This window comes from Notothenia rossii, assembly GCF_949606895.1.
Source record: "Notothenia rossii genome assembly, contig: scaffold_295, whole genome shotgun sequence".
Classification (NCBI taxonomy): Eukaryota; Metazoa; Chordata; class Actinopteri; order Perciformes; family Nototheniidae; genus Notothenia; species Notothenia rossii.
Genome location: NW_027639678.1, coordinates 1 through 14,893, shown reverse-complemented (window position 1 = coordinate 14,893; position 14,893 = coordinate 1). Strand labels below are relative to the sequence as shown.

The window sequence follows — 14,893 nt, the reverse complement described above, 5'->3', positions numbered from 1 at the left end:
CTCTCCTGCTGATGTTCAGGTGTATATCAGCATGTAGTGTCTCTACTTTAAAGAGTCCTCTCCTGCTGATGTGCAGGTGTATATCAGTATGTAGTGTCTCTACTTTAAAGAGTCCTCTCCTGCTGATGTTCAGGTGTATATCAGTATGTAGTGTCTCTACTTTAAAGAGTCCTCTCCTGCTGATGTTCAGGTGTATATCAGCATGTAGTGTCTCTACTTTAAAGAGTCCTCTCCTGCTGATGTGCAGGTGTATATCAGTATGTAGTGTCTCTACTTTAAAGAGTCCTCTCCTGCTGATGTTCAGGTGTATATCAGTATGTAGTGTCTCTACTTTAAAGAGTCCTCTCCTGCTGATGTTCAGGTGTATATCAGTATGTAGTGTATCTACTTTAAAGAGTCCTCTCCTGCTGATGTTCAGGTGTATATCAGTATGTAGTGTCTCTACTTTAAAGAGTCCTCTCCTGCTGATGTTCAGGTGTATATCAGTATGTAGTGTCTCTACTTTAAAGAGTCCTCTCCTGCTGATGTTCAGGTGTATATCAGTATGTAGTGTCTCTACTTTAAAGAGTCCTCTCCTGCTGATGTTCAGGTGTATATCAGCATGTAGTGTCTCTACTTTAAAGAGTCCTCTCCTGCTGATGTTCAGGTGTATATCAGTATGTAGTGTCTCTACTTTAAAGAGTCCTCTCCTGCTGATGTTCAGGTGTATATCAGTATGTAGTGTCTCTACTTTAAAGAGTCCTCTCCTGCTGATGTTCAGGTGTATATCAGTATGTAGTGTCTCTACTTTAAAGAGTCCTCTCCTGCTGATGTTCAGGTGTATATCAGCATGTAGTGTCTCTACTTTAAAGAGTCCTCTCCTGCTGATTTGCAGGTGTATATCAGTATGTAGTGTCTCTACTTTAAAGAGTCCTCTCCTGCTGATGTTCAGGTGTATATCAGTATGTAGTGTCTCTACTTTAAAGAGTCCTCTCCTGCTGATGTTCAGGTGTATATCAGCATGTAGTGTCTCTACTTTAAAGAGTCCTCTCCTGCTGATGTGCAGGTGTATATCAGTATGTAGTGTCTCTACTTTAAAGAGTCCTCTCCTGCTGATGTTCAGGTGTATATCAGTATGTAGTGTCTCTACTTTAAAGAGTCCTCTCCTGCTGATGTTCAGGTGTATATCAGTATGTAGTGTATCTACTTTAAAGAGTCCTCTCCTGCTGATGTTCAGGTGTATATCAGTATGTAGTGTCTCTACTTTAAAGAGTCCTCTCCTGCTGATGTTCAGGTGTATATCAGTATGTAGTGTCTCTACTTTAAAGAGTCCTCTCCTGCTGATGTTCAGGTGTATATCAGTATCTAGTGTCTCTACTTTAAAGAGTCCTCTCCTGCTGATGTTCAGGTGTATATCAGTATGTAGTGTCTCTACTTTAAAGAGTCCTCTCCGGATGATGTTCAGGTGTATATCAGTATGTAGTGTCTCTACTTTAAAGAGTCCTCTCCTGCTGATGTTCAGGTGTATATCAGTATGTAGTGTCTCTACTTTAAAGAGTCCTCTCCTGCTGATATTCAGGTGTATATAAGTATCTAGTGTCTCTACTTTAAAGAGTCCTCTCCTCCTGATGTTCAGGTGTTTATCAGTATGTAGTGTCTCTACTTTAAAGAGTCCTCTCCTGCTGATGTTCAGGTGTATATCAGTATGTAGTGTCTCTACTTTAAAGAGTCCTCTCCTGCTGATGTTCAGGTGTATATCAGTATCTAGTGTCTCTACTTTAAAGAGTCCTCTCCTGCTGATGTTCAGGTGTATATCAGTATGTAGTGTCTCTACTTTAAAGAGTCCTCTCCTGCTGATGTTCAGGTGTATATCAGTATGTAGTGTCTCTACTTTAAAGAGTCCTCTCCTGCTGATGTTCAGGTGTATATCAGCATGTAGTGTCTCTACTTTAAAGAGTCCTCTCCTGCTGATGTTCAGGTGTATATCAGTATGTAGTGTCTCTACTTTAAAGAGTCCTCTCCTGCTGATGTTCAGGTGTATATCAGCATGTAGTGTCTCTACTTTAAAGAGTCCTCTCCTGCTGATGTGCAGGTGTATATCAGTATGTAGTGTCTCTACTTTAAAGAGTCCTCTCCTGCTGATGTTCAGGTGTATATCAGTATGTAGTGTCTCTACTTTAAAGAGTCCTCTCCTGCTGATGTTCAGGTGTATATCAGTATGTAGTGTATCTACTTTAAAGAGTCCTCTCCTGCTGATGTTCAGGTGTATATCAGTATGTAGTGTCTCTACTTTAAAGAGTCCTCTCCTGCTGATGTTCAGGTGTATATCAGTATGTAGTGTCTCTACTTTAAAGAGTCCTCTCCTGCTGATGTTCAGGTGTATATCAGTATGTAGTGTCTCTACTTTAAAGAGTCCTCTCCTGCTGATGTTCAGGTGTATATCAGTATCTAGTGTCTCTACTTTAAAGAGTCCTCTCCTGCTGATGTTCAGGTGTATATCAGTATGTAGTGTCTCTACTTTAAAGAGTCCTCTCCGGATGATGTTCAGGTGTATATCAGTATGTAGTGTCTCTACTTTAAAGAGTCCTCTCCTGCTGATGTTCAGGTGTATATCAGTATGTAGTGTCTCTACTTTAAAGAGTCCTCTCCTGCTGATATTCAGGTGTATATCAGTATGTAGTGTCTCTACTTTAAAGAGTCCTCTCCTGCTGATATTCAGGTGTATATCAGTATCTAGTGTCTCTACTTTAAAGAGTCCTCTCCTGCTGATGTTCAGGTTTTTATCAGTATGTAGTGTCTCTACTTTAAAGAGTCCTCTCCTGCTGATGTTCAGGTGTATATCAGTATGTAGTGTCTCTACTTTAAAGAGTCCGCTCCTGCTGATGTTCAGGTGTATATCAGTATGTAGTGTCTCTACTTTAAAGAGTCCTCTCCTGCTGATGTTCAGGTGTATATCAGTATCTAGTGTCTCTACTTTAAAGAGTCCTCTCCTGCTGATATCCAGGTGTATATCAGTATGTAGTGTCTCTACTTTAAAGAGTCCTCTCCGGATGACGTTCAGGTGTATATCAGTATGTAGTGTCTCTACTTTAAAGAGTCCTCTCCTGCTGATATTCAGGTGTATATCAGTATCTAGTGTCTCTACTTTAAAGAGTCCTCTCCTGCTGATGTTCAGGTGTATATCAGTATCTAGTGTCTCTACTTTAAAGAGTCCTCTCCTGCTGATGTTCAGGTATATATCAGTATGTAGTGTCTCTACTTTAAAGAGTCCTCTCCTGCTGATGTTCAGGTGTATATCAGTATGTAGTGCCTCTACTTTAAAGAGTCCTCTCCTGCTGATGTTCAGGTGTATATCAGTATGTAGTGTCTCTACTTTAAAGAGTCCTCTCCTGCTGATGTTCAGGTGTATATCAGTATGTAGTGTCTCTACTTTAAAGAGTCCTCTCCTGCTGATGTTCAGGTGTATATCAGTATGTAGTGTCTCTACTTTAAAGAGTCCTCTCCTGCTGATGTTCAGGTGTATATCAGTATGTAGTGTCTCTACTTTAAAGAGTCCTCTCCTGCTGATGTTCAGGTGTATATCAGTATGTAGTGTCTCTACTTTAAAGAGTCCTCTCCTGCTGATGTTCAGGTGTATATCAGTATCTAGTGTCTCTACTTTAAAGAGTCCTCTCCTGCTGATGTTCAGGTGTATATCAGTATGTAGTGTCTCTACTTTAAAGAGTCCTCTCCGGATGATGTTCAGGTGTATATCAGTATGTAGTGTCTCTACTTTAAAGAGTCCTCTCCTGCTGATGTTCAGGTGTATATCAGTATGTAGTGTCTCTACTTTAAAGAGTCCTCTCCGGATGATGTTCAGGTGTATATCAGTATGTAGTGTCTCTACTTTAAAGAGTCCTCTCCTGCTGATGTTCAGGTGTATATCAGTATGTAGTGTCTCTACTTTAAAGAGTCCTCTCCTGCTGATATTCAGGTGTATATCAGTATCTAGTGTCTCTACTTTAAAGAGTCCTCTCCTGCTGATGTTCAGGTGTTTATCAGTATGTAGTGTCTCTACTTTAAAGAGTCCTCTCCTGCTGATGTTCAGGTGTATATCAGTATGTAGTGTCTCTACTTTAAAGAGTCCGCTCCTGCTGATGTTCAGGTGTATATCAGTATGTAGTGTCTCTACTTTAAAGAGTCCTCTCCTGCTGATGTTCAGGTGTATATCAGTATCTAGTTTCTCTACTTTAAAGAGTCCTCTCCTGCTGATATCCAGGTGTATATCAGTATGTAGTGTCTCTACTTTAAAGAGTCCTCTCCGGATGATGTTCAGGTGTATATCAGTATGTAGTGTCTCTACTTTAAAGAGTCCTCTCCTGCTGATATTCAGGTGTATATCAGTATCTAGTGTCTCTACTTTAAAGAGTCCTCTCCTGCTGATGTTCAGGTGTATATCAGTATGTAGTGTCTCTACTTTAAAGAGTCCTCTCCGGATGATGTTCAGGTGTATATCAGTATGTAGTGTCTCTACTTTAAAGAGTCCTCTCCTGCTGATGTTCAGGTGTATATCAGTATGTAGTGTCTCTACTTTAAAGAGTCCTCTCCTGCTGATGTTCAGGTGTATATCAGTATGTAGTGTCTCTACTTTAAAGAGTCCTCTCCTGCTGATGTTCAGGTGTATATCAGTATGTAGTGTCTCTACTTTAAAGAGTCCTCTCCGGATGATGTTCAGGTGTATATCAGTATGTAGTGTCTCTACTTTAAAGAGTCCTCTCCTGCTGATGTTCAGGTGTATATCAGTATGTAGTGTCTCTACTTTAAAGAGTCCTCTCCTGCTGATGTTCAGGTGTATATCAGTATGTAGTGTCTCTACTTTAAAGAGTCCTCTCCTGCTGATGTTCAGGTGTATATCAGTATGTAGTGTCTCTACATGTCTCCATGCTTTAATGTTCAAAAAGCTCTTTATTTTTCTCTGTGCTGCAGCACCTATTTCCACCCTCTGTCTGAAACCAGAGCCCAGTCTGCTCTGATTGGTTAGCTGGCCGGCTCCTTAGCCTATCACGTACAATGTGTTGGAGCGCTAGCCAATAGGAGCGCGAGTGTTACATATACAGTAGATGTCACTGTGTAAGTAGAGAAGGTACAATATTTTCCTCTGATATTCAGATATTTTACCCCTAACATAATATATTATTTAGTAGTTTCTTTATACTTGTATTAGCTTAAAGTGTAAAGTAACTAAAGCTGTCAGCTAAACGTAGTTGAGTAATCATTAATATTGGCTTCAGAAATGTATTGGATTAGAAGTATAAAGTAGCAGAAAATGCAAATACTCAAGTTAAATACAAGAACTTCAAACGTGCGCTAAATTCCACCACTGATTGTTTAAGTTGTGTTTCTCTGTAGTTTTACCGGCAGCTAAAGGAAGACATTTTAAACGTTTCTCTCCTGAATTGTGTGCGAGCGCTGACTCTCATCACCACCCAGACAAAGGCTGAGTGACGCACAAAGAAAAGGACCTCGTTTAAAGAGAAAGGATGCCTTCAGGGTTGCCTGGAGAGAGAGCAGATAAAGTGAGGCGGTGATAAGACGACCATAGTTCAGTATTGTTGGTCCGATGCCATGGAGACCATCTTTCTTTGGGAAGAGCCTTTATGCTAACTTGGAGCTAATTCAAAAAGTGTAAATGTTTAATGAATTTACTTTAATACTTTAATCATGTCATGGTGGGGTTAGGAAGGCAGGACCCACCAGCGCTATATAGATAGATCTATTATATATATACATCTATTATATGGCTCTGGGACCCTCATGCAGGATAAAACACGGGAGGCAGATGGGAGAATATGAACAAAAAGCGAGATATGCACAATTTTTTTTAATATTGAACACTTTGAGGCATAATGAATTAAATACACTTTCACTGTCTGGTTTATTTTTTAGAATATTATAAGACCTTATTTGAATGCAAACACATCAATTTATGATAGTGAGAATAAGATAGAAAATGTAATTACACACTGTTAAAAAAAAGTTTTTTCTGTGGATTATTGCAGTTTCATAAATATTATGACAAATTATAAAAAAGAAAAGACTATATTTGATAAGGGTAATTCAACATGTAAATTTGTAAAATAAAAACTAAAGGTAGCTATAAAATAGGTATTTAAATATTTCACATAATGTATTCATATGGGAAATCTTCATGTTATACATCATATTGAACTATTTGTAGTTTTTAAACAATGAACACTTTAATGCATCATTAATTAAATACACTTACACTGTCTAGTTGATTTCTTTTGAATTTTCTAATACCTTATTTGACCACAAACATGGTGAATACATTTTTAAAGAAATTATAATTGTTTTTTTATTTATGTAAAACCCGTTATGAACACTAGGGGGCAGCGATGCGAAAGTAATCAGAATGTGACACCACCACCGAAGAAGAGAAAGAAGAAGCAGGAAGATGAAGGAGGCAGCTGATGACAGATCTTAGGTGAGACGCTACTATCGAATAAAACACAACAAAACAGCTCCACAACTCATTTAAAACACGGTAACGCGAAATGTGAAGCTCTAAATGTGCATTTTAATCTCTAACGGGTTATATTAGTGATTGTTTTAGCTTAGTATTAGCTAAATCCGTCCCTGTTGTAAAGCCTATAAGCATAACGTTATGCGTGACGTCACAGTTTGTTTACTGAGTCCATTAGCTGTTTCTGTAAACAACATTTAACTTGAATTATGTTGCATTAAATCGCAGTTATTGTCATTTTAACCCCTTATTTTTTTGATTTCACAATGACACCGTGTTTACATCTTAATTCGTCCTGTAGTTAAACAGTTAATATTGCATAATACACATCCCCACACACACTAATACACTGTTTATTGAGTCAAAGCTGTTCAAATGTTAAGATGTAATTGAATTTCAGACTTCCTTAGTGATGCTTAAAGCAAAAAAGACAGAATACTATGAGAACATATTGAAAAATAATGTGTTTTTTAACCTTCAGAGGATGAACAACAGAGGAGGAAATGTAACTTTAAGCATCAGATTTCACTTTAAAGCAGATGTGTTTCTCTGTAGGAGTTCTTTAAGATTTAAAGAGCTGTATGAACGTGTTTAGGGTTAATAAAATGTATAAAGAAAGCGTAATTAGACCGTATGAAGACTCTTTTTCTCTGATGGTAGATTGTTGACTTTTGGTTTCATTTTATTCAAAGTATTTGTGAGCAGCTGTGATCAACAGACCATCTGTTTTAATATTGTAACCCTTGTGTTGTGTTCAAAAGCTGTTACCGTTCGTGGTGTTCGCAGGTCAGTTTTGACCCATGACTTATCTCAGTCCAAAACACTCACAAATAATGACGATCATCCTATATTGTTTTAACTACATCATAACAAACTTATAATGCATCCATAACCGAACAATCCTGTTGTAATGTAATGTTATGGCCCCAAAACACATTACTCAGGGTGTCCGCGCGGTAGTAAAAGGTAGTAAAAGGTAGTAAAAAGAATCTACCCAAATTAAGGCCCTTGAAAGGTAGTAAAAGGTAACAAACGCAATTTGACTTGGTAGTAATTTTTTTAAAACTCTGCCTCAATATATAATGAGTTTCCATTGTTTGCTTATTATTTGTGTCTGCATGTTTGAATTTCATCTAGCCTACGTAGTTTAAAAATATATACGGTGCTAACAGGACCTGAGTGAGGCGTAGTTGATAGCAATGACGTAGAGGTAACCTGTGTGGACTTCATAGCCTATCAGCGACGCTTACAACATTTTCCGCCTTTTTCCAACAATTGACGTTAGCAGAGCCGCCTTTTGCCACAGTTGCAGTCTACTTTTTCTGATGTTAGCAAATTCGAGCAAATTTAGTGTGAAATGGGGAAGTGCAAGTTTTCGCAATTATGGGTTGATGACCCCTTATATAAAGACTGGCTTAAACCCGTCATAGGAAATGACCGTGAAGCATTTTGCAGTGTCTGCAAAAAAACTATAAATGTTACCTGGAACGGCATTACTGCTATCAAGTCCCACAGTGGATCGGCTATACACCAGCAGCGGCTTCGGGTGAGGGGGGGACAGCTGCCGATTTCGTTGTTTTGCGATGCTAGCAGCAGCACCACACAGATCGCGGCAGATCATGCCAACTTATCAGCAACAGTCGCACCACCTCGGCAGCAAACCAGTGCCACCAGCACCACCACGGCTGCGATAGCCAAACAGCAGACGTTACCGCCACAAACATCAGCCCTCAGGGCTGAGGTTCTCTGGTGCCTGAACACAGCAGCTAACCATCATTCATTCAATTCGAATGAGGGCATTGGGGAATTGTTCGAAAACATGTTCACTGACTCCGACATAGCCAAAAGTTTTGTTTGTGGCAAAGATAAGACATCGTATATCCTTGGATTTGGCATTGCTCCACATTTTAAGAAGCTTCTTATAAATAGCATCAATGCTTCTGGGCCATATGTTGTCATGTTTGACGAGTCTCTGAACCAGTCCGCCAAGAAGAAGCAAATGGATATTCACGTTCGGTTCTGGAGAGATGACCGCGTGACGTCTTCATATTTTGGGTCACAGTTTCTTGGACATGCAAGGGCTGAAGACTTGCTGCAAAGCATTAAAGTGAGTTGATATTTTCTTGTTTGTTCTTTCTTATTGTCGTTATATGCCCATTTGAAAATGTTTATGTCATAGTTAGCCTAAGCTTTAGCCTACACGACGTGTGTGTCGGGTGTGTTTTGTGACCCTGCAAGGCGATATCAGTCGCTTTGCGCTCAATGCTATTTTGAGAAAATCCACGGTAAACAAACATCCGGGTTAAAATGTTGAATTTCATGTTTTCGCATAATTTGACAGTATACAGTCTACATATCATTTCATATCGTGGACAAATCACGGAAAAACATACGTTTTGACTGTTAAGCCCGGTGAAGATGCAACACATTAGCAGTCATACCATTTGTCAACGCCGCTTAAAAAGGTGATTTTCTCCTCTTCTAGCATTATCATGACAGGAGAACCATGCCACTTTGGATACAGTTATGTTAACGATTGTTCTAGCAATAGCCTCAATATACATATCGTTGGAAAGCTTAGTTTATGGCCGTTCATATGAGAACAATAACTTAGTTTTGTACATTTTACCAAAGCGACTGGTTTCGCCTTGCAGGGTCACATTTTGATGAAGGATTTGGTTAATATTTCTGAAAGATGCATACTGGTACTACAAAGGGGGAAACACGTTTGACTTATACTTACTGGCACTGTATTTACTGTCTATCTATTGTCTATTTTATGAATAACCAAAAACCACAGGACAGATTAAAATGTTCAATAAACTTTGTTTTTTGTGACAATTCACAGGAATGTGTTGCACAACTCAACTTGAGACACCTGCTGTCTGTCAGTATGGATGGCCCAAATGTCAACTTCAAGCTGCTGAAGCTCCTTCAGAACGAACATTCAGAGCTTCATGGGGATGCACAACTCATCAGTGTTGGCAGTTGTGGCTTGCACACCCTCCACAATGCCATGAAGGCAGGATTCGCAACATGGCAGGTAGACAAACTGTTGCGAGCTATGCACTACATCTTCCACAATGTTCCTGCCCGTAGAGAAGATTACACCGCCACCACAGGATCTTCTACCTTTCCCCGATCTTTCTGTGGCCACAGATGGGTGGAAAATGTCCCTGTGGCTGAGAGAGCTGTCGACATTTGGCCTGTGCTTTTAACATATGTTGATGCTGTTCAGAAGAAAAAGGTGACAAACCCAAACACGGCGTCATATGATATCATTTTGGCAGCACGGGATGATAATTTGATAATTCCAAAGCTCCAGTTCTTCTTGTCAGTTGCACGAAGCTTCAACCCCTTCCTGACCAAATATCAGACCGACGAGCCTGTGCTGCCCTTTTTTGCTAAAGATCTGAAAGAACTCCTGATGGTAAGAAATGTAATTCCTGTAGAGTAACTGTCTTTATTTGAATGTGATTAAACTGTATCAGTTGACAGGTGTGACTTGATTGCTAACAGTTTTTGTTGTTCTTTTAAGGCTTTACTGCGGCGATTTGTTAAAAGGGAACTTATACAGGACCGAAGCCCACTGCAACTTATCACAATCCAGGTGTCTGAGGAGAAGAACTGGGTGGCTCTGAAAAATGTGGACATCGGCCTGGGTGCTGAATCTGCCATCAAGGTAATTACTGCAGATACTTTCAATGTCATACATGAAATGTGCTGTCGGCACAAATAAATAGTTACTTCGAACTATTAGGGTAGAAAATGAATGAGTAACATTGGGCATTATTTAACCACCTCTGTGGTAAGCAATATAGCTATCGTAATTGTGTGGTTGTTAATGGTTATCTTTCAAACTTCAGTGGTCTTCACCACCAGGCCTTTGGCATTGAGGCTTAAACTGAACCACAGCCATGAGGATATACCAAACCTCTTTCTCACTCTGGTTAAATTGTTAGGATTGTTTTAAATGTGTAACTTGTCATAGTTTAATTTCCAATCATAGCAGTGAATGTTTATGCATCCTGAACTCATCCTGAACTATACTCACATATCCCATCACTCCCCCACCCACCCACCCACACACACAAACACACCCACACCCACACCCACACCCACACACACACACACACACACACACACACACACACACACACACACACACACACACACACACACACACACACACCCAGAGAGCAGACAACCAACATCTTTTCCCCACAGGTTTTACACAAGTATCTCTATATATGTGACAAATAAATATCCTTGTATGAACATTAATGTTCTCTATTTGTTAGGCCCTTCAGAGCAAACCAGGAGGCAAGATAGGGGAGCTCTCTCTGCTAACCTTCAGGAAAGAATGTTTGCAGTGCCTTGTTAAGGTTGTCATGAAATTGCAAGACAAATCCCCCCTAAAGGTTCCAATGGTTAGGCACATTGCATGCCTTGATCCCACACAAATCCACCAAGAACCGGAGTGGTGCATCAAGCAAATGAAGAGTGTAGTGCAGACATTCCTTCAGGGAAAGAGATTGACAGGTGGCATTCCAGCTGGTAAGAAAAAATACAGTATGTCTAGGGACAGGGAAGGTCATTCAAATGAAGGCCATGTTCTAAGGGTGTTCTACTTTGAAATGTACTTAAATGTCATTAATGATTATGTTTTTGTCAATATTGTAGGTGATGTTATCATTCAACAGTTCGAATCGTTGACCTCTGTAGAAGGACGGGATGAACGTTTCCTGGCTTTCAAGCCACTGAAGGACCGCCTTGATGTGTTCTTCTACACAACCCTCAGCAGGCCTTACCCTGACTTGCTGCAGTTTTGCCAGAGTCTCCTCCTTCTTTCCCATGGCCAAGCCACTGTGGAAAGAGGATTTTCAGTGAACAAAGAGGTGGAGACATGCAATCTCCATGACCGCACACTGGAATCACTGAGACTAGTTTGTGACAGGATCAACAGTTGTGGTGGTGTTTTGAAAGTGCCCCTCACAAAGGAGCTCCTTGCCTCTGCCTCATCAGCTAGATCCCAGTACAGACTGTACCTTGACAGTGAAAAGAAAAAGAGAGAGAGTGCTGCCCATGCTCTGAGGAGGAAGGCAGTGGAGGAGGAGCTTCTGGACCTCAGAAGACAGGAAGAGGTACTTCGCCGTGTTTGTCACTCACTGGAAAAGGACGCGGACAAGTTGGCCGAGCAGGCTGAGGGAAAGGCTGGGTCCAAAATGGCTGAACTGATAATCAAGTCCAATACCCTTCGCAGAAGGCAGAAAGAAAAAAAAGAAGAGCTCTGCAAATTGGAGAAAATAATTGAAGATAAGTCCTCACAACTGAGACTTCTGTGACTGTACACCCCTCACAGTTATTGTTTTAAATGTTTCTCTTAGATACAATGTAGATTGCAACAACTGCACACAGGCACACCCACAGACGAATGCAGGCACACGCACACACAAACACACACACACGTACACCCCTACAGTTATTGTTTTAAATGATTCACTTAGATACAATGTAGATTGCAACAACAACAACATCCATACAAAGGCGCACCCACAGACATGTGCATACATGCACTCCTCACACACGTTATTGTGTTTAAATATGGTGAATGTTATATTGAAGCAGATCTTTGAAAGCTGTAGTCCTCAGAGCATATTGTTCATTAAAGTTATTTATTTGATTGATTTTCAATTTTTTTCATTAATACGCATTATTAATACGCACCAGTAACTGCTTGTGTGTGTGTGTGTGTGTGTGTGTGTGTGTGTGTGTGTGTGTGTGTGTGTGTGTGTGTGTGTGTGTGTGTGTGTGTGTGTGTGTGTGTGTGTGTGTGTGTGTGTGTGTGTGTGTGTGTGTGTGTGAGAATGCGTGTGTGTGTGTGTGTGTGTGTGTGTGTGAGAATGCGTGTTTGTGAGAGAATGCGTGTTTGTGAGTAAGTGTGTGTGATGTGACACTTTATTATTAATATTTATGGTTGTTAAGTGATATGTGTTTAAGAAGTGTCAAGGTTATTACTCACTTTATTAGGGCTAAGGGTCAACTCAACACTACAAAAAAAAACACAATTGACAATGACAATACTTAATGATCACAATTAAACATTAGTGTACCTGATATGTATGACGGGTGTGACAGTGTCACACTAATACCTTATAATTAGTAGTCCAAAAAGGGCTGCTGCTTGATGTCGTGTTGGTAGTAAAAAATATTGTGGAGGTAGTAAAAAAGGTAGTAAAAGGTAGTAAATTCATCTCTATGAATCCTGCAGATACCCTGTTACACCACATATTGCACACGTGCATGTGTGAGTTCAGGTTCAAGTGTTAGTGCACATATTATTTGAGAAAGGTGGAGTTCCCGTGGGGGGAGGGGGGCAGAGGGAGGGGAGACCAGGGGTATTTCTCAATGTCAAGGAAGGGTGCTCCAGAGCCACTATTTCAAGGATGCTACGTCATCGAATACTTTTTATATTATTTCTACGTTGAATTTTCCAGCAAACCTTTATTTTCACAAGTTATTTGAAGTTGCTGTAATTGAATAAAACAAACATATTTTACTTTCTGCTTTATCCATCGTAAAACAGTTTTTTTTGTTTAATTCAGAATTGAAATGAATGGCAATGATTAGATTAACAGATTCTTAATCACCAATTATTTTGATGAGCAATTAATCTTCTGGGTCCTTTCAGGGGAAATGGTTGAAAATGCTCCTTTAGTGCTGAGAATAACTGCTTTTATCTGTTTCTTATCAATAAGAAGTAAATATCTGTGGGTTTTGGACTGACAGCACATTTGAATAGAAAGGAACTGGGATCTTTCACAATTTTATGACATTTTCCACCAAACTATGAGTAAAAAATAGAGTAATTGTTAGTTTTAACCTAACTGTAGCTACAAGAAGTGACTCTATGCATCTTAAAGTAAGCCTTTGAAGTTAATGTCTGTGAGATTTGGACACAGAGCACATTTTAACTCAGATTTTTCAAACATTTTCCATCAAACTATGAATAAAAAATAGAGTAAATCAAATCAAATCAGGTTTTATTTATATAGCACATTTTAAAACGATTTTTGCTTGAGCCAAAGTGCTGCACATGCAAATAAAAAATAAAACATTACTACAATCGCAAACAGAAGACAATAAATTACAACAGCAAATATAAAAATCAAACACAGGGAAATGTCATGAGTCGAGAGTAATTCTTAGTTTGAACCTTCCTGTCGCTACAAGAACTTCTGCTCCGTGTCTTTCAGGTCTACATGTCAGCGTCTAACCCTCCGCCTGTATCCCCTCTGTCTTCCAGCAGCTTCTATGCTCCAGCTCAGGACTGCAGAAGAAGAAAGCAGCCGCTCCGAGATCTCTCTTCTCCGACAGGCCGTGTTACAAAACGATGCCCGGCTCCTCGATGAAATGCTCTGCCAAGAAGTCTACAAAAAAGTCATCAACTGCCGCGGCGGATGGGGCGTTTCGGGCACGCCGCTGCACGCCGCCGTCTCCAAAGGTCACCTGAGTTGCCTTCAGGTGCTTCTGGGTCGCGGGGCACTCGTGGATTGTGTCGACGTCAAAGCTCAAACGCCGCTATTCTCAGCCGTCCGTGGGAAATACCTGGAATGTGTGTTAGCGCTCCTAAAAGCCGGAGCTAACCCAAACGGTAATTCGTCCAATAACTGCTCTCCCGTGCTAACCGCGGCGCGGGAAGGAGACGTGAAGATCTTGAAAGAGTTGCTGGATGGAGGCGCTGAGGTGAATTCTCGCTCTAAAGTTCTCCTCTGGACGTCCAGCGCCAGAGTTTCTAGCGGGCCGCTGTACCTGGCGGCGGTTTACGGACACATGGAGTGTTTCAGACTGCTTCTGCTCTACGGGGCGGATCCGGATTATAACTGCACGGACGCCAAGCTGCTGGGCTCCATCAAGCAGCCCAAGACGGTGCTGGAGATGTGTCTGAGGCACGGCTGCGGGGTGGAGTTCGTGCAGCTGCTCATCGACTTCGGAGCCAACGTCTACCTCCCAACGCTCATCATCGAGAAGTCCACCAAGCAGAACGAGGCCGTGGAGCTGCTGCTGGAGGAGAGAGGTACACAACCATCACTTTTTTAAACTTACAACAAAGGGTCATTTGAAACAGATTGAATCACTTTTTAATTTGACCCATTCCCGCCTTAAACCGCTTGTTAGTTAAGTAAGTCAAAGCGCTTTTCACAGACATAGTCACAAAGTGCTTGACAACACATTATAAACTAATAAATGACCACACAAGCCACGTGTTAAGAAGTGATAAAAACACAATCAGTGGCTCAGTCAGTAGGGGCTTGGACTGTGAGCCGTAGGGTCGCCGGTTCAAGTCCCCGACCAGACCTAAAATATGGAGTGTGGACTGCTACTTGGAGA

The 14,893-nt window shown here is 40.7% G+C and overlaps 2 protein-coding genes across 5 annotated transcripts; both read left to right on the top strand.

The window, feature by feature from the left end:
* Window positions 1–6,396: 6,396 nt before the first annotated feature.
* On the top strand, window positions 6,397–14,617 carry LOC307027533 (ankyrin repeat and SOCS box protein 12-like). Of its 3 annotated transcripts, none has more exons than XM_079695802.1 (2): window positions 6,397–6,463; window positions 13,809–14,617. In XM_079695802.1, the coding sequence occupies exon 2, from the start codon at window positions 13,817–13,819 to the stop codon at window positions 14,600–14,602; it is 786 nt and encodes a 261-aa protein (XP_079551928.1). In that variant the 5' UTR covers window positions 6,397–6,463; window positions 13,809–13,816; the 3' UTR covers window positions 14,603–14,617. The 3 variants fall into 3 exon arrangements, with proteins under 3 accessions (XP_079551928.1, XP_079551930.1, XP_079551929.1); XM_079695804.1 differs by having other exon boundaries at window positions 6,398–6,463; window positions 13,812–14,617; XM_079695803.1 differs by having other exon boundaries at window positions 6,419–6,523.
* LOC307027531 (uncharacterized protein) lies at window positions 7,445–12,185 on the top strand. 2 transcript variants are annotated; one of them, XM_079695800.1, is made up of 4 exons: window positions 7,445–8,609; window positions 9,351–9,932; window positions 10,041–10,184; window positions 11,186–12,185. In XM_079695800.1, the coding sequence occupies exons 1-4, from the start codon at window positions 7,860–7,862 to the stop codon at window positions 11,216–11,218; spliced, it is 1,509 nt and encodes a 502-aa protein (XP_079551926.1). In that variant the 5' UTR covers window positions 7,445–7,859; the 3' UTR covers window positions 11,219–12,185. The 2 variants fall into 2 exon arrangements, with proteins under 2 accessions (XP_079551926.1, XP_079551925.1); XM_079695799.1 differs by lacking the exon at window positions 11,186–12,185 and having other exon boundaries at window positions 10,041–10,621.
* Window positions 14,618–14,893: the final 276 nt, after the last annotated feature.

What these genes read in the sequence shown, in the direction of transcription:
- LOC307027533 (XM_079695802.1), top strand. Translation starts at nt 13,817, where the DNA reads ATGCTCCAGCTCAGGACTGCAGAAGAAGAAAGCAGCCGCTCCGAGATC.
- LOC307027531 (XM_079695799.1), top strand. Translation starts at nt 7,860, where the DNA reads ATGGGGAAGTGCAAGTTTTCGCAATTATGGGTTGATGACCCCTTATAT. An exon ending in ACTTGCTGCAAAGCATTAAA is followed by an intron (nt 8,610 to 9,350) that starts GTGAGTTGATAT and finishes GACAATTCACAG; the next exon opens with GAATGTGTTGCACAACTCAA. An exon ending in ATCTGAAAGAACTCCTGATG is followed by an intron (nt 9,933 to 10,040) that starts GTAAGAAATGTA and finishes TGTTCTTTTAAG; the next exon opens with GCTTTACTGCGGCGATTTGT.